The 26,189-nt window shown below is 42.0% G+C and overlaps 1 protein-coding gene across 1 annotated transcript in view; it reads right to left on the minus strand.

Annotated features, from left to right (window-relative positions):
- LOC105806846 (chromosome unknown open reading frame, human C9orf3) overlaps window positions 1–26,189 on the minus strand; it is a 311,159-nt gene that overhangs the window by 248,492 nt on the left and 36,478 nt on the right. The window contains exon 4 of the mRNA XM_012640063.1: window positions 22,839–23,084. Coding sequence (XP_012495517.1) covers window positions 22,839–23,084 — 246 coding nt within the window. The remainder of the gene's footprint in view (window positions 1–22,838; window positions 23,085–26,189) is intronic.

The following is a 26,189-nucleotide window of genomic DNA, read 5'->3' on the forward strand; positions in this document are numbered from 1 at the left end:
CAAAGGAAAAATACAGGTATAAGGGGGTAACAGGTTCTCCCCGAGATTAATCAATCACATCTGCCAAGTGACCAGGGTGAGTAAAGGGGACTCACAAAGATGTTTTCTGGGTGCTTTTATGGAAGAGAGAAGAATTTTGGTGGAAAGAGCAGCTGCAGCCAGCTGCTCTGGGAAACTCTGCCCAGTGCCCTGGCATCATGGGCACGGCCCGTTTTGTCAAGTACATCCACCTTAGGAATCGGGAACAGTTTCTTACTTGTCTTTCCAGAGATGGATCATGTGTCCTATCTAAAGCATCTCTCCATCAATAGGCTTTTGCAAGAATGACTTCCACAACTGCAGTCTGGCATGTGGTTAGACAATGGCCTCACTTCTTTGGATCTCAAAATAGGGCAACAGAAACAGTCTGATTATTTTCATGTCGAAAAATATAAATCAATGATATTCATATATTTGATAATAATCTAAGAGGAAATAATAACCAGGCAAACTAACTTTCAATATACAAAGCAGTGATTCTCATACTTTAGTTATTTAAGAAATATACATATGTATTAAATTTTATATATATTTATTATATATATGTGTGTGTATATAATTAGTCTGTGTGCTTTTTCTTAACAAGCAATCTAAGTAATTCTAATGTAGGTTTCCTCATATTATACTTTGAAAAACTCTGCTCAAGAGTCTAATTCCGGGCTGGGCGCGGTGGCTCACGCCTGTAATCCTAGCACTCTGGGAGGCCGAGGCGGGCGGATTGTTTGAGCTCAGGGGTTCGAGACCAGCCTGAGCAAGAGCGAGACCCCGTCTCTAGTAAAAATAGAAAGAAATTAATCGGACAACTAAAAATATATATAGAAAAAATTAGCCGGGCATGGTGGCGCATGCCTGTAGTCCCAGCTACTCGGGAGGCTGAGGCAGAAGGATTGCTTGAGCCCAGGAGTTTGAGGTTGCTGTGAGCTAGGCTGATGCCACGGCACTCACTCTAGCCTGGGCAACAAAAGCGAGACTCTGTCTCAAAAAAAAAAAAAAAAAAAAAGAGTCTAATTCCGGCCGGGCGCGGTGGCTCACGCCTGTAATCCTAGCACTCTAACACTGATAACTGCCTTGGTGACTGTTCTATCCCTGGCATCCAGCACAATGCCTGGTATACAATATGTACATCATATGTGTTCGATAAATTAGGAAATAAAAATCTGAGATAAGTAGATATCCATATGCAAAAGACTCCTACCTCACACCATACACAAAAATCAACTCAAATTGGATCAAAGACCTAAAAGTAAGAGCTGAAACTATAAAAGTCTTATAAGAAACATAGATAAAAAGCTTCATGACATTGGATTAGGCAACAGATTCTTACATATGACACCCAAAGCATAGCAATTAAAGAAAAAAATAGATAAATTGGACTTCATAAAAAATAAAGACTTGTGTGCTTCAGAGGACACTACCAAAAAAGTGAAATGTCAACCCACAGAATGGGAGGAACAGACATCTATCGTAGCATCCTTCCCCACGCTTCCTATAAAAGTATTCTCTGGCTCTGACCCCATAGCCATTGCTCTTCCTCTTTCCTTTTCTTGTTTTCTGTCTCTGGTCCTTTCTTTCCCATTTCTTCTCATCTTTTTTCTCTTTATTCCCATCTCTTTCTCTCCCTCTTTCTTATTCTGTGTCTATGAAATACAACTTATATTTTTATTTTTAAAAAATGGGAGTCTTTTTTTTATTAACATCACTAGGGAATTTGTTTGAGGGTTAAAGAGCCTGGGTACCGCAGTCTTTACTACGGGTTGCCCACTTCTGTATACTTAGCCAAGGCTTACGAACAGGCACACACAAAGTAGGCCTTTGATCTTGAAAACCTAGGGATCCCACTGGGATGAGGATAAATATTTATCTCTATTTGCTTTTTTCTGTTGGGGCCTGGTTTCTGGCTTGCTCAATGTCCTATTTGGCCAAAGACCAGCCAGGTCAGGAAAAGATCACTCCACAGTTCTAGCCTTGAAAACATGCAGGAAGAGCCTCCAAACGTTTCCCATATAAATTTTTAAAGGGTCATCTGAGTACACTACCAGTGTAAGGAAATATGTATGGAGAAAAGACATTCTCTGTCCTCACATTAAGTTATAGAAAAAATCCAAATATGTGATATTCTCTTATGAATTTCTTCCCATACCGTCACCTAAGATAAGAAACATTCTAGAATGTTCTAGGAGGGTTGAAATAGCTATCTGTTGGCTACAGTGGAGGAAAAAAGTAAAGGGTTTGAGGTTTCACAGACCAAGGTTTTCAAATCCTAGCTTTGCTACCTCTGAGCCAAGCCTCACTGTCCTAATTTGTAAAACCAAGATAATAAAAACCTACTTTACAGAGTTGTTAAAAGGATTTACTGATATCATGATGCAAAGCACAGGACATGGTTCCTAGGACAAGGTAGTACTTAAATTTTGGTAGAAACACTAGATATGTCTCACCACCTCTCTACTAAAGGTTTGGGGGTACCACAGCTTCAGGTCACTGTGCTCCTTGCTCCTAAATGGGAAGCAATAGAAAAGAAAGGTTGTTCTCTAGCTCTAAAATGGAGATCTGCCTCTGAAAAAAGGGCACGTACCTATCTCGTCCACAAACCAAATTCATCATGCATCGGCAGGCAAGATCTACCAAAAGCCAGTTTTAAGCTTCACTGGGCATATTACGTATAGGGAAGGGATGACAGCAGATTCCCCAAGCCACTGTTTTCTGTAAACATGAACAAAAGCTTCCATAAACAGCTCCAGCAGGCATAAGTCTGTAGCCCCCACTGTTGCCATCACCACCATCATCACTTTCACCTCCCTACTTCCATTGTTGGTACTGCCACTACTACCACTGTGGCCATCACCACCTCCACTAGTAACATCACCAGCACCATCATAATGACCTATACCTCTGCTCTTTCCCCCATCACAACCATCACCACCATCATCATCATCACATGCCATCACATCATCCAACACCCTAAGCTACTAGAGAAAGAATAGCTAAAGGTAAATCTGCCCACCACAAAGACTTAAAGAGGATTCTATTTGGAGAACTTTTGAATCACCTGCGTAAACTGTGTCACACTCATCTCTCAGCATGTACAAAAACAGCTCCACCTAAAGCTACTTGCTGTGACAAATGTCAGTGAACTGAAGAGAGACTCCTAGAAAGGCAAGCTCTCTCCTTCCCTTCCCTACCCATGGGGACCAGAAGGGAGGAAAAGCAAGGGCTGGAGCAGGCTCCCCAGGGCCCCAAGTGGGTCTCTAACACAGCTTTGTGCCTGGGCTACTCGCTGTGTCCCAACACGTAGGGCCCAGAGTGTTAGGGCTGGGTGGGACAGGAGAGGGGCCATGGTCTCATGACTGGGGCTAGCCATATTTCCATCTGCTAAGAGGCTGCTGTGCACTCCTTGGCCAGGAGTTGTGTTACAATGAACTTGAACCCCACTGACAAAAAAGCTCTGCCAGTGTCCTACAAGAGGCTCATGTCTTGGGAGAACAAGGGGGGGACATTTGATGGTGCCCTTGCCTGCTGCCATGAGGAAAACTGAAACAATATTCTTTTAAAATAGCTTTCACAGGGATTTTGCTGTATTTTCCTTTGAAGACATAAAAAAATATCTAATAACCCTGTCCACATTAAAAAATACGGGTCACAAGTTTTTGCTAAAAAAAGAAAAAGCTATTTTTATTTCCTTGCATCCTTGTAACAACAGTTGTAAACAGCTAAACTGAATTTTTAATTATTCTTTTAAAAATACTTTTTAAAAAGTAAAGGTTATTCCTAGGCTGACACTGAATATGCCAGGTCTGTAGCTAGAAGCAAATTTTTATAGCTAGTTATAAACCCTTGAAATATTAGTTTATATTGGAAAAGCTGAAGCAACCTTAACTCTAACCACGCCAATGGGCGCCACTTTAATTACAGTCCCTGAATCAAATAAAACAGTCTCTCTTCTACGGTAGCATCACAAAGAACCCCATTAATTCTCCAATTACTAAATGAGGAAACAACATTCTCTAGCATCCAAGCCAAGGAAAAAAAGAACACTGCATGTTCCAACTTAAAACCTTAAAACTGGGCTTCAAAGTTGCAGCTGCATAAGGAGGGCGCTCCCCTGAACGGCAATGCTTACTTCACTTAGTGAGTGTCTCTGCCAAGGCTCACATAAGACTGTTTGTTTAACAAATAAAAGTATGTGTTTCCTGGAATGTTTCTAATTGGGATTTGAGATCCCGCCTCCTAAGAAATTCTGGGCTTGGCTATATCTCCTTCAGGATTCCTTTGACGATGTGGGTCCAGTCTCAAGGGGAGGGAAGGGCCTGGCGCTCATAAGGGAGGACGCACATGCAAAACAACGGGACACATGGCTGGTCTTCCACCAACGCATCCATCACGCTTTCAACAGGAAAGAAAAATGGGGAAGGTCAAAATGATATCCAGTAGGATTTGTAAATTGAGCAATTCAGTAGGCAAGCAAACTTTAAAAATAGTAACTTGGGGGAAGCCGATTTCCCTCATGTCCCCCATCCTCTCACTGCTCCCTCCCCAATCTGCCCTGCTCCCCCAGCCATCTTTGCAACAGCAGTTAAACAGCCCCATTTTTCAAAGCCATGCTAACATCTTGGGAAATGCCAGGGCAAAAATCAAAGATTCTTTGGCTGGGCGTGTAATATAAAACTTGAAGTTGTTTCTGTTAAATAAAAACAGCCATGTTAATTTTGGTGCCATTAAAAACACAGGAAAATGCTGTTGCCAAATGGGGAGGGAAAAAAAAGCTCACCAAATGGGAAGCAGTTGTAGTTTCAAGACTTGAGAGTGGAATTATAAAAAACTAGAGAGCAAAACTGAATGAGGAAAAAGAAGTATAAAAGAATAGTTGCTTTCTCTATTTAATTCTTTTCCTCCATCAAGGTTAAATAATGCACCTATAATTTCCTCAAGGGAACCCAAAATTCAAGTCTCAGGCGTTTCATTCCCTTGCTCTGTAAATAATGAAACATTTCTTGCTTGGGCCACGAGCTCCCCGTTCCACCCTTCTGCAAATGCTCTCAATAACACACTCCCATGGTTTACAGATTAACTGAGCTACACAGAAACCAGAAAAAATATTCTGTACTCAAGATCCTGTTTTGAGCTGAATTTGACAAGTGGTTGGAAGAACAGAAATTTTCTCTTTTCTGATTCCACTTGAAAATTATGGAATATTCTCAACAGTGTTTCTAAATACCTCTGAGTTCATAAATATAAGAATACATCAAGCTATACTTATAATGACAGCAATAATCTCAAATGATTCTCAGGAGCTCATCTTCGGCTGATTTTGACACCTTTGGGTATCCAAGAGGAAGGAGCCATAATGCCACAAAGGAAGCAAGAAACTAGAAAAAGAGAGAAGGAAATGAAAGCTAAAGACCAAAGACTCCTGAAACCCTCTTTTGAGGGCTTGAAGAGATTCTGGAACATTGATTTTTTTGTTATTCCTAAAAAATATGTTGTGAGAGAATATTTTTGATTTTCATTTTCATTTTGAAGATAACTGCCGTACCCTCCTCTGGTTAAACTGGTGTCCACACACTGGGAAAATCACACTAGAGGTCTTTGGCAAAAAGTAAAATAATGTTCATCACTATTGCTGTTCCTATTTCTATATCCATTCTTTCCCCCATTCAAGAAATAGTAATAGAGGGTCACCTTCACGCCAGGGACTGGGTAGTAAGCTGGTTGTGATACAATTCAACATCATGTATCTTTCACAGATGGTGTTGTTTTCATTCTGAAGGCATGGCTTCCACAAACTAACAGCTCAGCAGTGCCCCGGATTCTCAGTGATAGCAACTGAGCACACAAGAATCCAGGACTTAAAATCCAAGTCAGATTTCCCTAGTTCTGAAGTTATTGTAAACTTTTGATGAGTCCTCCAAATTTGAAAAAACAGATAACTACCTAAAAATTCACTGTCCCTAGACCCAAGACAGCCAACAATTGCTTACTCTACACCTCCTTCCATTCCATCTAGTGGGGAAACCCAGAGGAGCCCAGGTAAGTGTGAAGGATGGCATCACGGAGGGCACTGAACACCTGAAACTGCCCGGGAGGCTCACCAGCTAGGAGACCTCATTAGATCCTCCAGACAATCAAGCTAGGAGGGGTGAACAGCCTCTTGAAGGGCTGAATTAGAATTCAATGAGACTCAAAGAACTTGGAAAAGTGATTCAATAAAATGAATTTCCAGGAACACATGGAGACCAGTCTGAAGTAAGGAATGACTAACCATGTGTTAATAAAGTAGTAAAAGGGTATAGAGCTGTAATGATCTTTAAATGGAAAGCGAGTCAGCTGCCCAGTACGGTTGTTATTATTACATTTAAGATTCGGGGATAGGTGAATGAAATCACAGCACTAGGGGGAAGTGGTTCAGAATGCAGCCTCCACCGTCAGAGACCTGGGGTTCCAACGCTTTAAATGGGTCAATACGTGAAATGCACTCAGCACAATGCGAGGCACAGAGTTAAGAGCTCAATAAATGAGTCCTATCATCAGCTACGGAGACACTTTTCCAGCCTGCTGGGCCTGTTTTCAGACTTTTCAACTTTTGAGTGATGAAGAGAACTAGAAAATGATCCAGCAGAAAGCAACTGAGAAAACCAAAGAATAGGAAAATGGAAAAGCGGGGGAGCTCAGGCGGTGATGTGAGCAATGGGGTGGGAACAGCTGTAAAAAATAAAAATACAGATGAAGCTTCGCTCACTCGCTCGCCTACGGCTTCCCGCTCCTGTGTGCCCCCCACACCAAGTTCCTAAGTTTCATGGAAGATAATTTTTCCATGAGGGGTGCAGAGCTCTGTGGCCTGGTCCGAAACAGGCCACCAACCAACAGATACCCCGGGGGTTGGGGACTGCAGCTTAAAGGGGTCAAAGGGTCCTGCAAAGAGGCAATCAGGGGGGTGTGCTGTGTGACACAAATGAGCAGCAGCTCCCCTCACTGTGCCCTCTGGGCCTCTCTGCCCTTCTGTGATGGTTCTGTTTGTGTTGAGTGCCCTGCCAAACCAGCACAGGGATCACTGTATTCTGTGTGTGTTTCTACAGCAAATAACCACCAGGGAGGTCAGTATGCTGAATACGTGTGTGTGTGTGTGTGTGTGTGTGTGTGTGTGTGTGTGTGTGTGTGTGTGTGTGTGTGTGTGTGTGTGTTTGCATTAACCTACAGCTTATGTTAATTTTGTAGCCACTAAAATGGTTGTCCTTTAGAGATACAAAAAAATAATTTGCCATGCTGGTAAAGAACAGTTTCTGAATTTGTTCTTCATTGTCATCCCTTATTAAGGCTGAGATAAATCACATCTATTGCTTGCCTCCCATTGATGTCACCGAAAAAAATTAGATCCGTCTGGCCAATGTGACACCATAATGGGGTAGCAGCCTAGGCTCTGCCCACTATTTAAAATTGAGTTTGGGTGGTATGCCGTAGACATACATGGAGGGGTGGATGGCATATGGACATTCATCTAAGTCTTTAAAAACTGTTTAAGCAACTCTGCCCCAGCTCAACCCATTCTTCCTTGAGGAGCGTGGAAATTCAGACACATTTGGTTGTTTCCATAACCCACTACTTTCCACTTCCCTTTCTGGCATGTCATTCCACTTCTTCTGTATTCAGATCATACTTGGCCTCTGCCCAAGTCTGAAGATTAAAACCATCAAAAAAGTCTTTGTATTCTCAACATCCTCCCATTGAAAAAAAGAGGTAGCATTTTTTTTCTCTATATGGTTAAAAAATATTTCCCCTTTATTTTATTAAACTGGAGGCTGGTCTTTTGGCCAGGGCTCTGGGTACCTTCTTGCGTGCTCACCTCTGAGATTGTGGGCTGAACACTCTATCCTAAAAGCCCAGCTGCAGGTCCCCACACCAGCTAGTGCCAATAACTCAACACGAGGGTATCATCTATTAAATAAATAAAACCAACAGCCCAAAATTCATGAAAAATATCTAGTTCTCTTAACCAGATAAATAAATAGCATTAAGCAATGCTATTTATTTATTTAGACATAGGGTCTTGCTCTGTTGCCTAGTGGTGTCATCATAGTTCACTGCAACCTCAAACTCTTGGGCTCAAATGATTCTTCTGCCTCAGTCCTCTGAGTATCATCTGGGAGTAGAGGTGCACACCACCACACCTGGCTAATTTTTTTTTAATTTTATTTTACTTTAAATTTTTAAAAATGTTTTAAATTTTTACTCTCTGGCTAATTTTTTAAATTTTTTGTAAAAACAAGGTCTCACTATGTTTGCTCAGGCTGGTCTTGAACTCCTGGTCTGAAGCAATCCTCCTGCCTCAGCCTTCCAAAGTACTAGGATTACAGGCGTGAGTCACTGCATCCAGCCTTGATACTATTTAAAAACATCAAATATGTGTACTTATTTTTTTAAAAGAGGTTCTCTTTAAACTTCCAGAGTTAGTGAGAATAAGATGAACAGAACTTTAAAGTTGTTAAAATTAATGAAATCTGAAGAACTATATCATTATAAAACTGCTGAAAAGGGGTCATCATGGCTTCCACTCAGTTTCCTAAGTAAGGTCCTGGACCTAAATGAGCAAGATCTATATAATGACATGTTAGGTTTAGAGTGAGAGACTTATATTTTTATTTCCATCCCCGCTTTATTGCATGTAGGTTTCTCCAAGTATTAGTGAACCACACAAAAGTGCTGATATTTGACTGCTTTTGAAATTTCCCCAAACAGAAATTTCATGTCATTCCACCTATAGCGAAGGGTAAATAAGACATAAGCACATCCTTACTTCCCAAAATATGATGGATATGTTAATGAAATCTTTGTGATTTACTGACTCCTTAAAATGCACGAGGTGCTCAATGTAGCATTGTTTACGATAGTAAAATATTGGAAAAAACTCAAATATTTTGGAAAAACTCCATATTTTGGAAAAGTAAAACTGAGAACATCTACAGAATAGAATACTATGCAGCTAAATAAAAAAGAACAAGAAACTCTTTAAGGCCTAATACTACATATAGGATATAATGTTAAGGGACAAAAGCACAGTGTAAAACAGGGTGTGTGTTCTATCTCCCTTTGTTTAAGAAAAGGGAGGAAGGATAATAATCTATAGAGTCCTACAGGCTTGCACCTTCACGAAGAAACACAGAAGGTTATACAAAGAGCTCCCACCTAAGGAATGGGAGGAACGAGCTAGATGATAACAGAGGTGGGACTAAAAACAGGAAAAAAATTGCACTAAAGAAATGTACTATTCAAAGGCCTTTTAAAGTTGATCCTTTTGTAAAATTAAATTCCTTTTGCAGAAGTGTCTTGAGATATCCCATTGTGGCCTACAGGATTATCTCAGCGAAGACAGACAAATACTATTTACAAAATGCTGCGTATGCTGCTGGGGAGCTGGCTGATGCAGACGGGGGGGGGGGGGGGGGGGGGGGGCTGGCATTCAAAGGAAGAAGAGCGCACAGGAGGCTGCCCTGACTCCTCACAGTGGCTGGTCACACGCTTGGTCCTGGCCTTCTGACTCTGAGCCTCCCTGGCTCCAGTCAGAGGAGGCAGGTATGGTGACACAGGGTTCTTTCAGAAGTTTCCATCACGTGGTCCTTTCAAACACAGGTCAGATAATTGCTCTGATAATACTGAAAACAGATCAGAGCTGCTTCAGGAGCTGACGGGGCTCAATCTCTGATCCAAAAGTGACGGGAAAAGAGGTCAAGGACACAGAGCTTTGTCTAACTGGTGGGACCAGAACCCCAGCAGGGCTGGAAACCAGGCAAACAGACAGGGCTCAGATAGCCTCATTGAATCCAGGTGGGATCCCAAGTCCCCAGAAGATCAGGCGCAAGATTTCTTTTTATTTGTTATTAGATGTGGAAAAGGAACTAAGAAATGCATTTTGACCTGAACCAAAAAATGTCAGGTTTTATTCTACTGCCTTCTTTACCTTTCTTTCTTGGGGAAGAAGAGTTAATATGTTTATTTAAATTATTAAAGTTCAAGCTACACACGCCTGTAATCCTAGCACTGTGGGAGGCTGAGGCGGGCGGATTGTTTGAGCTCAGGAGTTCAAAACCAGCCTGAGCAAGAGTGAGACCCCGTCTCTACTAAAAATACAAAGAAATTTATCGGACAACTAAAAATATATAGAAAAAATTAGCCGGGCATGGTGGCGCATGCCTGTAGTCCCAGCTACTCGGGAGGCTGAGGCAGAAGGATCGCTTGAGCCCAGGAGTTTGAGGTTGCTGTGAGCTAGGCTGAAGCCACGGCACTCTAGCCTGGGCAACAGAGTGAGACTCTGTCCCAAAAAAAAAAAAAAAAGAGTTCAAGCTACAGTCTTGAAGGAAGACCTAACAAAAATGTAAGTGCTACTCTAAATGCCCCTTCAGTGAATTGAGAAATAATTCTGTTTGTACAATTTATGTAATCTGGACTCAACAATTCTGTAACAAACCTTTCATGTTGTCATACTACCATGGTAACTCATCACACCTATTCCTATTTTCTCCCTGGAGCTATTATTTCAGAAAATCATGGGCACTCCGGGTTGATAGAGACCGCAAAGTTTGTGATTCACACTAATAAGCCACAAATCTTATGTGCTTTTTGACCCACAAAACTACCAAATTTCTCTAAGACTACTGAAGCAAGGAGTCAGTATTTGCTGAGGGTCTAACACGTACCAGGTGTCTATACATGGTCCTATCTCATCTGCACTAGAGGCCTGTAGCCTGTGGCAGTTTACCAGCAAGGAACTGGGCAGGCTTTCACAGCAGTCAACAGCAGAGCTGGGGCTGGCATCGGTCTTTCTGAGTCCAAGGTCAATGCTCTCCTTCCGTCATCTCACACTGCCTCCCACGGGACACAGGATTTGACGAGCACTCGGTTGCCTGGGGCTTGCCCTTGCTTAGCTCACAACCCCTGAGCAGGTCTACACACTTCCATTGCTCAGCTCAAGCAAACAACCGTCATTAGGATCCACTTGCCCTGTGCCTCAGAGGCCAAGAGGCGCAGAAGCCCAGGCCCTGATCCAGCTGTCAGCACCTGCTGGGACTCATCACTCTGCATGATAAACTCCTCAGTGGAGCAGAAAGCAGAGCCTGCCCTGCCTGGTGGGTGGAAAATTATCAGAGGGGCAGGGCAGAGAGGCCTCTCTGAGTAGCAGGGATTCCAGTCTCAGCACAAGCTGCTAAGAGGCAGGACAGGGCCAGTCTTGAAGGAAGCTGCGGGGAGCCTGTGACAACAGGGCCACGGAAGGGCCTGGAGCTTGTTTGTGAGGGTCAAATGCAAAGGTATCTATTTGAAGACACTACGAAAGCTGTAGAGAGTTAGTTTAAAGTCAGGGAGTATCATCATTGAAGAATCTGAAGGCCAGAAGGGGAAGGATCCAGACATTGTCAGGTTCACTCAAAGCCACAGACTCCCTTTCCCAATCCCAAGGTCTAACTGAGGCTTTTGTTTGTAAAACCAAAAAGGAATTGCCCCTTGTAAATGAGTCTGAGCTGTGGGTGTAAACAACAGAAACTCAATCCAAACAGATTGGAACAAATAGAGCCCTTATCTGAAGACCCACGGGAAGGGCACACAAGTGAATGCCATTTCTCTCCCTTATTCTGCTTCTCCTACATTCTCTGAGATCAGGCTCCTTCCTGTGGTAGGAAACATGGGCCAGTCCCTCTCACGCAACATACCTGTCAGCCTCCTCTACTCTGCATTCCAACTGGGAAATCCCAGGGCAGGACCCGTGCCAAAGTTAAGTAATAAGATTCCCATACTGAGGTGCCCTTGGGGCCGAGGGGCATAAAGAATAAGTGGTTTGTGTCCCTTGCAGGAGCCAGTGTGATGCACTGCCATGGCCTGGGAAGATCCGGAGAGTCTGGAGAGGACAGGTTGATAAACACGAGTCCTCCTCTCAGATCCTAAGTCAGATCTCAGCAAGGTATGTGAGGGACCAGGCAGGGACCCTCTCCTACACACGCCCCTACAAGCTGGCTGAATGGTGGAGCACACTGCTGGTGGTGATACCCATTTGTGAGGTAAATATCTAGATCTGGGCCTTTTTCTTTCCAACTTTGGAGGAAGTATTATAGAATGAGAAGATATACAGTTGGTCTTAAGAACAAGCACCCTCATCTCTACCTTTAGAAATACAGTACAGATCTCCTTCAACAGACTGGGGCCTCAGCCATGGAAGCCAAGGAAGAGGTGTTCCTTGGATAGAGAGCCTTCATCTGTATCCTCAAATAACTGGAAACTAGCCAAGTGTTGGTAGGCATGAGCCTGAATCCAACGGGTTCCTTTCATTTGTCCATTCATTCTCCTCACCCCAACATCCTGACACAGGCATGTATGGCCACCGAGGGCATGAGAGAGACTCCAAGTTTAAGAAGATAAAATTCAGACATATGCAACAGAGTCAACCCTGGACCACATAGGGAGGGTCAGAATCATTCCCAAAGAGGTCTCTCCAGACAACACCTAAGCCGAGGACATGCCACTTCAGGGGAGCTACACTAGGGGTCGTTACCAGAACAGGCACAAGGGCCAGGGAAGGCTTTCTGGGTCTGATTCCATGCAGTGGCCTGGGGACTGGGGCCTGAACCCTCTACCAGGCAGCGTGTCCTGTTGAGCTCTGGGGTCCATAATCTCCTGATTGCTTGCAGCTCTGCAAAGAGATATCAAAGCCAAGAAGAAATGGTTTAAAGCCAAAGAGCGGGTGTCAAGCAGGGAGGGCCAATGGAGGGAGTATGGAGGGAGTCCATGGGGAAAGGGTCTCGGGGAAGGGAGGAGAAGGCCAAGGGAGAAGAGAAACCAGAATTAAAGGAAAACAGAGTTGTAGCTGGGCCCCCTCCGTAAAGTTCTGCCATGCATGCATTAACCCTCCATCAATGAAAACAAAATCCAGGGACCTGGTGCCTGCCTGCTGGGGCACATAAAGCTTAGGGGATATAATATCTTCCAGGTGGATATGCCCAGAAGCACACAAAGGTGCTTGACAGGTCGTTTAAAACTGACTGTCAAGGTCAAAACAACACCACCTGCAGGCACAACTGAAATGTCTTCATCCATCCCCCCTCACCGGGTTCTCTGTTGCTGTTTGTTTTAAACCAAAGCACAGTTTGAGCAGCAGACAAGCCTGACAACTGTTCAAACATATGTACGTGCAACTTATTAGCTTGCAAATGGAGGTATCTGGAAGCTAAAAATAAGAGACTCAGGGAGGGGGGCAAGTTAGCCACTAACTCTGACGGGGCCAAAGGAGGAGGTCTGAGCAGTAAATTACTGGGTTGAAGGAAGAAGACCTTCATCAGTGGAACCCACTCCTGATGCAGTATTTGAAAATGCTATTTTGCACTGATAGTGCACAGAGCAGAGGCAGTTATTATGAAAGGAAGGGGCCCCTGCCCTTGACATCTGTTTATTTTGCAATTAACTAGGGGCAAGAGAGACCCGTCTGAAACTTCTGCTTGGGGGCCTAAAATTTAAATGCCTATTGCTGCCTAGGTGCCCACGGAGTCCAAGAAATTCCAAGGCTCATGATCTAACTAGCTCTTACATCAAAAAGAAAATATATATGTATGTTAAATTACTGCACAAAATTGAATTACTCCCACCCCTGTTCAAATAAAAAATGTAATTAAATCAAAGAATGTTAGGGTTCTAAGACGCTCTGCAGGCTATTCTAAATCAACCCCTTACTTTTCCAGAGAAGAAAATTAGGCCAGGGAGGCCCAGGGACTTGCCTGAAGTCCCCGCCTGTGATTGGGTGCAGCTCATAGGGAGCACAGCTTCTTTCCAAGCAACAGACAAGCAGGGAGCACCCACTCACTAGCATGCCCCAGACTCTTTCCTCAGTCTGACTTTCTCACTTGAGAGAAGACGCCAGGGTATGGAGTCAGTGTAAGCTTCGCAGGTGACACCTGTCCAGAGACATCCCACATATTCCCCACCCAGCACACACTGCTATCTAACACCTGCAGCATAATCAGCCTGTTAGCATTCCTGATGCCAAGACCCCACCCCAAATCCACTGAATCAGAGTGTCTGTGGTAGGGCCCGGGCAGTTGCAGGGATCCCAGGGCACAAGAAGATTCATTGGGGTGAAGGGAGAAAATGATAGAATTTACTTTTATAATTATTTTTTTCTCATTTTTTAAAATTTTCTATTTTGTGTGTGTGTTTTATAGTGTATCCACTATAACACCATACTAAGTATATACAACTTATAAACAAATAAATACAGCTCCATGAAGGAGGTGATTGCTCAGAAAGAGGTGTGTAATCAGAAAAGTGTGGGGCCTCTGGCACTAAACAGCGAGTCTCCCGAGAGGGTAGGGCCTGTGCTTCCTTACTGCCACAGAGCAAGGCCCTCGCCCGCTGCTAACAGAATGAAAGATGAATTCCATAGCTAGCTCGGGCTCCCAGATATTTCTGAATAGAACCATTTTTCAAAGTGTGTTTTGAGGAGGTAGTTTTTTGAACCCGCAATGGTCTCATGAAATGCTCGCTGCAGAGGGGGATCCCTTGGCACAACAGTTGGGGAACTGCTGCATATCCTGACTCTGTCTTCAAGAGGCACAGATACACCAGGATATTAAATCAGGATAATAAGGATATTAAAGGCTTTCTTAGAAGCCCTCAAGTAAAGAATCCCTTTTAACTTTGTTTAATCCATTCACTTCCTAAACTAATTAACCCACAGAAGTTCCTTTTCCCACATTATTAACATTCCACAAAACCAGTCTTCCTTGAAACCCGCTTTTAGAAAATCCTGATTTAGGCTAAAGATCTTGTATTTCCTTGTGGCCACAACATCATCAGCATTCATCAAACCTGTCCATTGATGTGTTTATCGAATGAATTCTTGACTTTGCCCATCCATCCCTTTCCAACTGTCAGCTTTCAATAGGATGTTCAGAAATTTCACATGTATGAAAAAAGCCAGACACTGCAGCTGATTTATTCCCAAAGAAAAGTACCATCCTTAGGTTCTCAGGGTGTCCTCTTAGAGGAGACCAACTCAAAAATGGATCTGCCAACCACAGCTTCCAACAACTCAGCAAGGTGGGCTCCAAGGAACAAAGGCCGAATGGTAGGTTACCGATCAGCTCACAAGAGCACCTCCACCTCCTGGCCTATCCCAAGTCTTGGCTGAGGAGCCAAACTACCATTCATACTCTCTTAGAATGAAGTTTCAAGATTTCTATTTTTTGGTAAGAAGTGAGGAGGTGGTTATTTTTAGCAAGTTCACTGGGAAGGTGAAGGGCAGATTTGGTTTGTTCAATGACTGCAGATTTGGCATTCTGTCTTCCGGGAACAATGTCTAGACTTTCTGAGGAGTCACCTCTATAAATAGCATGGTTAGTTAACCAAGAAATATAACACATTCTACTCTGAGCTCCACTCTGGGATTAAATCAGGGTGGGTTTTTGCATTGCACTCTCAACTCCTACATAGTATTCAATTTTTTTAAAAAAGTTATCCATCTCTTAAAGAAGTATCTTCTCACATTTGTGGCCTTTTGATACAATCAAGTTAACACTTAAAGAAAAGGTAGCTGGGACATTCTTCCAATTACATTTTAGGGGTGAGGTGAAGAGACAAGGCAATTTCTCAACTACTTTATGCAAACAGGCATCTGTGGTTCAGATGTCCGCCAGTTCCCGCCGTATATTGGCCACGATACAACAGAGGTAATGTGTTCCCTCCAAGCAGAGTTGTTCATACATTGTACCTTGCTTGAGAACTACTTCTGGAGTTGGTGTTCTCCCCAAAATAAGTCTACCCTTAAAAGAAACACTTACCTAGCCCCATTGCCCACATATAAAAAAAAGTCCAGAAGCTCACTCTGTATAGTGGCCTGAGGAGAAAGAGTCTGCAAGATTGGGAATCTCCCAATTTAGGCAATTGTGTACATTCAACTCCAGTGTTCTTTTTCACCCAGGGAGTGTATGTTCTATTCAGTAACGAAGCTTCTGAAGAGAAGTAAGTGGTGAAGGGTGCAGGGAAAGCCTTTTTTTTTGCAATGGAAAAATGGCAAGGCAGTGCTGACCATCTCAGGCTCCAGGACTGGAAGAGATTAGGAGCCTACGATGACATCAATAGAGAGACGATTACAAATGTAGGCAGAGGGATGATTGCTTCAGGAAGGCCTTTCAAAGGCCTGACAACTTCTCTTGAAGGATGGCCCCAGCAGTGTTCTCTGAAGGTAGGACTGTCAGTCTATGTGTGTGGAGAACAGTTCAAAGAAAACAAAACACTTAAGTATAATCTTTCAGAGGGTGAGGAATCATGGCATAATGATGATAAAATGCTACTTATGCATCTGAAAAGGAACACAGCTGTTTGATGGCAAGAAGATTCTAGCTTAACCAAAAGCTATGAGTTCACTCTGCCTGGTGCTCCAATAGAAGAAAGAGAGGCCGGCCCCCCAAATATTCATGTGATCCACGAATTTGCCTGGGACTGAGATTCTATGGCTGCCTCCAAACCAGCCCATAGTGAATGCTGATTTTCAATGTTATCTTTGATCACAGTGACACTATGATTTCCACGAGGAGACCCTGAAGCAAATATATATAGATAGGTAAGTCTTGCCTAAGTCTGAACCCCTGGACTCTGACAGCCATCCGAAGATGAGGCCATTTTACTTGTCTCTCTAACTTCCTGGCTCTAAGTGACTTGGGGACATTATATATCCTCCTATATCTTATCTGTAAAAGCTGGAACCTACACATACATTCTCATTACCTACCCAACTTAGAACAAACCGGTATTATCAAGACTAACAAAATCACCACAGCCAAGGGCTCTCAGAGGGTTCCAGAAGATCATTTTATGAATACCAGTTATTATTTCAGGATAAAAAAAATGAAAGAACCAGAACACATTAGAAGGGAAAAGTCCCTCCCCATAACATAGGACAGAAACAAAGTCAAATAATTTTCTCAGGAAGAAAAAGAGAAATAAAAACCAAAACGGAGAAATTGAACCCAAAGAAAGCAACAAAGGGGTTGCATCGGAGGGGCATAAATCACCTTGCGTGTACCTCATTACTCAGACTCATTCTGTTTGTTCAGCTCTACAGCAACGGCAGGGCTGCCAGTAAACAAGGGATTATAATTTTACAGAAGAAAAAAAAGGACGGTGTGAGTGGCTTTCTATCCTTCACACCCACCTGTTTGAAAAAGCAGAGAAGAGTTATATTATAGGAAAACAGGGAAAGACATGCCCATTCAAAATATTTTTTAAAACAATTCATGCAGAAAGAAAACTGAGAATTTTTTAAAGTCTGAGAAATAAACAACAATAACAAGAAACAAAACCCACACACAAATCAAAAAGTACGCAGCACATCGGAGAAAGTAGAGAAGTTGGCAGCCGTGGTGAATCGAAAGGCACACCAACTTAAGGCTCAAAATCTGATTCGTAAGGGAAAGAATCACTATGGTTGTATCCTGCCTTGAAACCAGGGGGTCACATCTCCCAAAATTGAAAAAAGGACTGTTTAAAAGTATGGTGGTTTTGGTTTGCTTTGGTTTGCTTTTGTTAGCAGAAGCTAACAAAGAACAAGCAAAAAAAAAATTTCTCAAAGCTGTGAAACCTTACTATTTAAGATAATGACAGAAATTTATGACTGCTTCCTTCCTCGGCATAAAGGAGCACAATTAGAAGGATGAAAACAACAAGCCCTTTGTAGCAGCATGTTATGTTTTGCTTATTCTATTACGCATTGGCTGGGAGATAAGAATAAACAGGACAACACCCTGTCTAACCCCAGGAGGAGGAGGTGGAGGGAAAAGCTGGTTACGTTCATTCTTGGGCATGTACATGCACACCGTTTCCTTGCAAATTGATGTACTTAAGAAAATTGTGCGTGCAATAGGCAGGAACTAGTGTAAGCATTCAGAAGTCTTTTATTGCACAATCAAATCTTTTAAGTACAGGCCGGGTGTAATAGGGAGCTTTATAGTTTTTCTTTACTGTGAAGCATGTTGAAAATACTTAAGTAATTGATAATTATTTCTCTATGCTCTTTACTTATCAATCCTATTTTTGTTCAGTCTTTAAAAAACATAAAAACTACTGCTAAATTTGACTGGCTAAAAAAAAATATATATATATATATATAAAAAAAAACATAAAAACTAGAATGAGCAAACTTATAAACATAGCTTCCCTCCGTCTGACCTATGGTATCAAAAAAGCTTGCAAGGAATCAGTCAGCAGCCACCAGAAGAAGAAAATGTGGTGATCTGAGACTTCTCTGCTCTCTACAAAGGGACAGTTGCCAGTCTGGGCACCAAGTGCTCTGATAGATCCGGCAATGGAGAATTCTGCCCAAGGACAGCAGCTGCTAAGCCAGTAGGGTTCTAACTAGCTGGTTACCAGATGGTATGGCACCGATGGTCCCACGAATATGAGAAAAGATTTGACCTCTCTTGTGGCACTCTCCCCACAACCCCTGACTGTCTGGAATGACTAGCCCAACTCACCTCTGCCATTTCTTAGTGGCTCTCTCTCGCTCTTTCTCATATGGGTGTGTTGGCGGCTAAGATGACCCAAACCTTAAGGGCTCAGATGACCCAAACCCTGAGGGACCATGGGATTTCCTGACGCCCAAAGTGAGTTGTAGGAGGGGGCTGAAGAAAGCTATTCTAAGAGCTCACTGCCCTCTAGCCATACTGGCCTTCATTCTGTTCCTCCCACCATGACAGCAGTTCCCACCTGGAGGCCTTCGGACTGGAACTTCCTCAGCCAGGGTTGCTTTTCAACCAGATGGTCACAGGGCTGGCTCCTTCCCATTCTTCAGTCTCATCCTGAATGCTACTCCTGAAAGAAGCCTTTCCCTCCTACCCTAACGATGCTCCCGATTCTCCTACTCTGTCACTTACTTGGTTTTATTTTCTTTACAGCACATATCTTAATTATTTGTTTTCACATATAAGATTTTTCTCCCCTGACTGAAATGTCCACTCCATAAGGACAGAGGCCTCATCAGTCTCGTCCACCCCTGTAGGCTCAGCATCTTAAGTATTACCTGGCACACAGCACATACCTGATAGAAATTTATTGCAAGAATGAATAAATGAATAAACAAACAATAAACAAATGAACAAGGCAATCTGGTATAGAATCGGTAGGAAAAAGGTCAAAGCAGAATTTGTCACCTGTCATTAACCACACCGTTGCCATTTTTCCCCTCAATTTTCCCAGTGAGACTAGGGGCGATGCTATATGTGAATAATCGAGCTGCGAAGCTGCGGTATAGAATGTATGGCTTTTTCATTCTGTGCTCTAAATGGAAAACCACTCTGAAATAATATGCAGGATATTCTTAAAATTCAAATACAGGAAAAAAAAAAAAAGAAGAAGAAGAACATATTTGGATGTCAGCAAGATAGTTCTGCCAACTAATTATGCCCCGTGACATGTAATTGTGAACTGCTGAAAGACAAATGGTGAAGCAAAGCATTTATTATAAACACATACAGAGGTAAGACTGAGGTGTTAATTTTTAAGCAACTGTCATAAATCTGGTTCCAGGATATTATTCCATTAACATTATTGCTATTACAACAAAGAACGTAAGTGTGATGATGAGCTCCTTTCATGTATTTCTCAATACTAGGAAATTAGGCTTGCTAGCCAATCCCTAGCTGAGACACTGAGAACATACAAGGACACAATGAAAATGGCAGAATATTAATTATAGCAACAGGAAGAGAGCTGTTCTATGCATGGGAGATGCATTTAAAATGCACTCATACCTTTGTGTGGACATCACAGTACTCAAACCAAGAAATGGACACTCCACAGCTCCTGATACAACAGATTCAGTCTTTACGAAGGCAAATATACAATGAAACAAAAACAGAAAGCGCACATGTACCAAAGGAGAAAAGTATAGGAATGGAACTATCAATAGAGTGTCTTAAAGGCAAACTAGTGATCTTCCTCAGACTCAGAACAGAATGAAAGCATCGCTCCCCTGGAGTAGCAATTCAGAAGAGGACTGGGAGTGGAGGAGGGGTCAATAATTCATGGCTCCTGTTATATTAAAAGGTGACAAAAATCACGAAGTGCAGTACTGATACATGTTCTAGTTACTGCTATGTTTGAAAAGCATTCCAAATCCTAAAACACTGTGTATTTACCATCTTATAAATTGATTTGTCATTATCATATATTCAAGTTGTACAAATGTATTTTTCCTGCTGTATCAAAATTACAGAATCAGGCTCAAAAACAGAATCAGAAAGAACAGTTTTAAGCTTACTCACACAAACTATGATATGTAATATTTAAAATACAGTGAAATCATTATGGATACTATCCAAAATTTTAAGAATCTCTTTAACATGGTTAATAATAATTCTATTTTAATTCATGTGGGAATGTTTAATGTCATTTGCCAAAAAAGAATACTGAAATGGTATAAATGGTATTCATTATAATTAAGGCCTAATCACCAAAGAAGTCCAGAGGTATAGAATTTATGATCTTGCATACATGTTTATAAAATATAGACTCAGAAAAGAGCCATTTAATTTACCAAGAAATCCTCTGATCTCTCAGTGTATTATAATTAACAGGACCAATGGCAAATTTCAGGGTGGAGGTCTCTTTGGATGGCTCCTTCTAGCCTTGGGGTTTCTCTATTCCTGTTTAGGGTACAGAGTTGCCTTACAAGACTGTCGTTTTTGTTCCAGCTTTGCTTTACAGAACCTCATGCAAAGCCTCAACCATAAATAAAGCAGCAGGGCCCCAGCAGCCAGCTGAGTCATAAACCCCACTCAGCTGCATGTGGCTCAAGGTGTTGGGATCCCGATAGAGTAAGCCAAACAAGTGGAATCAATTTAAGTCAAAGCCTGGAAAAACAGAGACCTCCCCTTTGCCCACCCCAACTGGCAGTGGAAGACACCACAATCCCCTTTCCACCGCTCGAATACAGAGGACAGTAACGAAGCCCAGGAAAACATCTAGACCTGGGCAGACTTTCTTTCCACAGTCTAAAAAGGAAAAAAAATGATATTTGACAACCAACCACAAATTCTTAAATGTGCAGTTCTCCTGTTTTTAAGCATAAAAGCAGTCTTGTTGCTGCTAAGTTATTATCACCATCACATTTTTTGACATTTGTGCCCAGTACCATTTGGCCTTAGGGTACTTAGGCTTATTACTTTAAAAACACAGAGTTAAGCATGTTTAAATCACTTTAAATATCTCAAAAAGCAGCAAACACACAGCCTACCTGCTTGGGCATGCAAACTTGAAAAGAGAAGCTTTACAGAATGGCCTGCAGGTCAACAAATTCTGGTTTTAGCAGACCGATGTCAGGAAGGAGCTATAGAAAATAAGGTCTTGTGTATGAAAAATATTCTGCCTTTGGTTCCCTCAGGCCAGAACTCGGAAATGTTAGCAATCATGCCCTAAAAAACTGCAACTCTCATAAAGTGCTTAAAAACTCCCAAATAAATATGGCCCCTCAAAACTGTGTACAAATGAGAAACATTTAATGAACAATCCTTTCTTCGCCAATAATTCTGCTTAAATTAAGTCCAGCAGACTCTTCAAAGGGACCAAAGAAACCCCCTTGTTAAAACAAATTCTATATATAGACATTCAAGACAATTACATGATGCACGTAACCAAATATATATAATTATCCTAGTTTCTACATTCCCATTATCTTTATAAATATAGGATAAAAATCAGTCTAAATGACTTTCTCAGACCTCCTCAAGGATTAAGGCGAGTCAGCCAGCTTTTTAAAAGTACATGTATGTAGTAAAGATCAAAAGCAAATGTTCTGGTCAGTTCTTTTCTACTCATGGGTTTTACTAAGAATCTGTGCAGTTTTCAGGGAAAACACCACAAATGACAGCTGCTCAAAAGCATGGAAATTAATTGGCAGCAGGAATTTCCTTGACTAATAGGGAAAAACTTGAAGTCACATGTTTTGATGAGCTTATTTTTCCCATCCTTAGTCAAGCATATTCACTGTTAATGATTAACATTTTCAAATAGAAATATAGCCAAGTAAAATCTTGAGTATGTTCCCTATCTTTTCTCAGTGGAACACAACTACCCATTACTAAGTGAACAATGGCATTAATGAATGGATTTTAGCTGTAAATAATATGTAGGGGAGAGGTTCAACTTGCAGGTTTTGATTTTCTGTAGGAAACAAATCAAGACACAGTAAGAATAATGCATTTAGTGTATTAAAAATTAGTAGTAAGACAAGTGACTCCCCCACCCCCCACAGAAAGCTATCTGCTTTGAGCTGGTTTTCTAGCAGTGGGGATAGATTTACACTGATGCATCCACGGTCTCTCACTCTCAAGTCGTTGCCCTTGTGACTAGTGGTGAGAATGGATGAGACAGCTGGTCAGGATTAGGTGAGCAGCCTGTGGCCTTGGGACCAAGTCATGTTACTGTGCCCAGAGCCTGATGCCATGACCTTGGGCTCATTAGCATTATGCTCACATCACCCAAGCTAAAAGCCACTGATCAGCTGTGATCCAACATATACCACTCTATTCTCAATCCCAGAAACAAGGTAAGCTTTTTATTTTAAAGGCAGTCTGAATTGAGCCCATGACACCCAAAGGCTCATGCATGAAGTATATGTGAAAGCTGTCTCTTCAAGGCAGCAGTGAATGTCCAAGCATGAGCAACCATAGCCTTTTCATTCTACTCAAATGACAGCTCTGACAGAGCTCAAGGAAAGCAAGAAATAGTCAAAGAATTTCCAAAGCATGTACCCCAAGTGCCACAGTGGAACAACATACCTGGCCATCCCCAGACTTGGAAAGTTGGCAGGGACAATGAGTACATCTAGCCGGGAGAACGGGTGTGTTCCCAGGACAGAATGTGCTGCTGAGAGGCAAGGCGGAATCAGCCGCAGAAGGGTCTCTTGGCAGGCACTCTTGAGGCACATCGGGGCAAAGACCCGATGAGGAATAATCTCCTGGGTGGTGGCAGAATCATTCTGGAAGCGGCAGGGGTATTCCATGTGACCGCAAATGCCAATGTACCTGGGGAACACCACACAATAAATAGATGCACTTAATGATAAACCATGTTTATTCTTCTGGCCGTGGAGGTGAGGAACTCTTGCAGATGTGGACAACTTTAGGAGACAGTGGTTCAGACAGGCTTACAAGCAAAGACTGTTCATTTGAATTCTTGGCTTGAATGGTTCCGTGTGGCAATGAAAAATTACAAGTCAAAATATTTATTGATGTGCTTGAATCAATGGAGTAGCTTCAATCCAAGCTAAATGAAAGTAGTAAAATTTTGTCGTACGATAAAATGGGGGGAAAACCCCTAAGACTCAAAACAATAAAACAACCCTGCACCAAAATAAAAACAATTTCTGCCCTCAATAATGTACTTTCGAGTAGCACCAGAGGAAAAATCTTCTCCAAATAAGGGACGATTCATAACTCAGAAAGGAAGAGATGGTGCACCCAAATTCAAGATCCCATTCTGGAATTTCCTAGAATAACAGACTTGGATTGAGCTGCAACAATGAACCAAAAGACACTTGCACCTTCAAACTTTTCAAAAGAAGACAAACCATTCTACTGAAAAGTAATCTAGGCATTCTTTACAAAGTGCATCAAAAGTTGTTAAGGAATGCAGAGGCACTTTTGATACAATATGTTCCCCAAACCACTTTCAATACAAATTTAACCGAGTCAACCTTTTAAGGAAACAGATTAGAGCCCAGCCTGCACCATCTGACCACTGCCAATTATTCCATCAAAGGCGGAGCTAAAGGAAAATTCCTAGAACCTGACTCACAGGCCTCCAGAGAACTTATCCATCCAAAGAAACCTACATCAAAGAGAACTTTATTTTTTCACCTGTTAACACATCCTTTATTCCAACACAATGGAAAAATCTCTCTAAATTTAAATTATAATTCTAACTAGAGGTGCTTACTTTCAGTGAATACTGAAGAACCTTGAAATGTTGGCATGTCCCAATATGGGCAGACTGCAAAAATAATTCCTCCCCAAACTTATGAAGTAACTTTCACCTACTCAAGGCCAGCGCTCAGGGGATCCACATGGCTGTGTAAATAAGCCTCACCCTCTCCCATCATGGTGCATAGAACATAGCTTCCAGGACCAAGAAGGTTTCGTCACAGTTGAGGGTAACAAAATAGATAGAGAGTCATAAAAACTTCTGCCAGGATAAGGTGACAGGAAGAATATAATTATTGACATTGAACTCCAGCCACTGTCCCTGGATTGATAACCTCACTCTGTGGAGATAGTGAGTAAAGGTGCCTGTTGGTAAACATTTAACTAAAAAGGCTGCAACATCCATCTGATGACAAGTACTGTGCGGACAATCAATTCAATCAAAGGTCTCACAAAGTCAGAAAGGCCATTTATTAAATTAACCACCATGACACCTTTTTCAAATGTATTTATGCAGGTATACAATGCACTTGCTAATTTAAGCTCACATGCTCTCTATTGAAAAACTTTCAGAGTATGTCAAATAATGGGAAAACTGGAACTGTGCAAGCATCTTCTGGACAAAGTTGGGGCATAAGTTCAAATTCTATCTATGACAGCACAATATTGCAGAGAGGTAGTCCACTGGCTTCCCTAGAAACACACCATGGGGAGAGATTATTTCTTACAGCCCAAAACCCCAAGGTTAGAAAATAAATTGAGGTAGGCAAAGATACACCCCAAAAGCCAATTTGTTAAAGGAAAAAGGTGAGTTAGATTCTGTCTCAACATAAATGACACTAGCTCAGGTGATGGAGATGATTTCAGTTGTATAAATTAGAATCGTTTTTTGTAATTAAAGGCTGGGAGATAATGCAGGATTTTAAGGCAATCAAACTATGACCACATGAAACCAGGATGGCTCCCAATAAAAATGGAAATGGAAATGGCATCAGGGAAGCCACCTGTGGGTTCCCACATGGGGATCAGGAAACTTGGGCTTCAGTAGCTGTCCTCAGACTGGCTAACTGTGACCCGTGACGAGCAACTCAGTAGCTGGGGCCTCTTTTTACTCATCTCTAACGTGGTCCTACAGAAGTGACTGCTAGAGGAAGGAGGGAATGGATTGGAAAAGGGTGTGAGGGAACTTACTGGGGTGATGGAATGTTCTCTATCTGATTTAGGGTGTATGAAATCATCAAAAACTCATCAGGCTGAACACTTAAGATCTGCATATTCTGTTCTATGTTAATTATACTTTAATTAAAAATAAACGAAAACAACCTAAGATGGTTTCTAGGGTTCCTTAGACACTATAATTCTATGATAACTCACGACATGAGCCCCCTTCATACAATGGCCTTGTTTCTGAAGAGCTAAGGGAATATTGCACTTTTACAAAGTTATGAATAGTCTTCCACAGACCCAGCATCAATTCAGAGATGCTTCATCTTCCACTCAAGGCAACTTTTCATTTTCATATACTTTATAACGCTTAAGACAACCTCTTCGCTCACCAAGTCTCCTCTTGAGAATGAATAACCTCAATGCCTTTTCTTTTTTGCAGTGCCCATTTTCCATGCCTTTAATCATTTTTGCTGAGTTCCTCTGGACTGTATCCAAGTTTCTGTGCCATACTTAAACTGTATGGCCCCAACAAAGGCCTCAAGAGAGTAAATAAACATAATACAAAGATTTCCCTGTAGCTGGAGGAGGTTATATTGCAGCAAAATAAAATTAATAAACTTTTGACAGTTAATCTGAGTGCCTTATAAGTAATGTATTTACTAAAATGCTCGCCCAGAGTGGGCTGGAGCATGTGTGAAACTGGAGCTGGAAGAGGGAATGTTCTTCCTGTAATTTCGCCCATGTGAACAGTGATCAAAAGTTCAGTGACCAAAACTTTGGCCAAATTTCTGGAACCCAGATGAACACAAGGCAAATGAAAACTTGTGGCATATAAGGCCCCTATAAAAGTTAGATTTACGTAAATTGGGCTGGTGGTCTTAGGAAGGTTTGAAAGACAAAGGGGGCTGGGAAGGCAAAAGGGACCAGATGTGAACATAACCAAAAACACCACCACGATTGGCACTTCAGAGCACCTTTGCTGGCAAACTTTGCATGGAGTCAGAGATTTAATGTATTTAAAAATACAAAACCACTTTCTGA

Source organism: Propithecus coquereli, unplaced genomic scaffold, assembly GCF_000956105.1.
Source record: "Propithecus coquereli isolate 6110/MARCELLA unplaced genomic scaffold, Pcoq_1.0 Scaffold147, whole genome shotgun sequence".
NCBI lineage: Eukaryota > Metazoa > Chordata > Mammalia > Primates > Indriidae > Propithecus > Propithecus coquereli.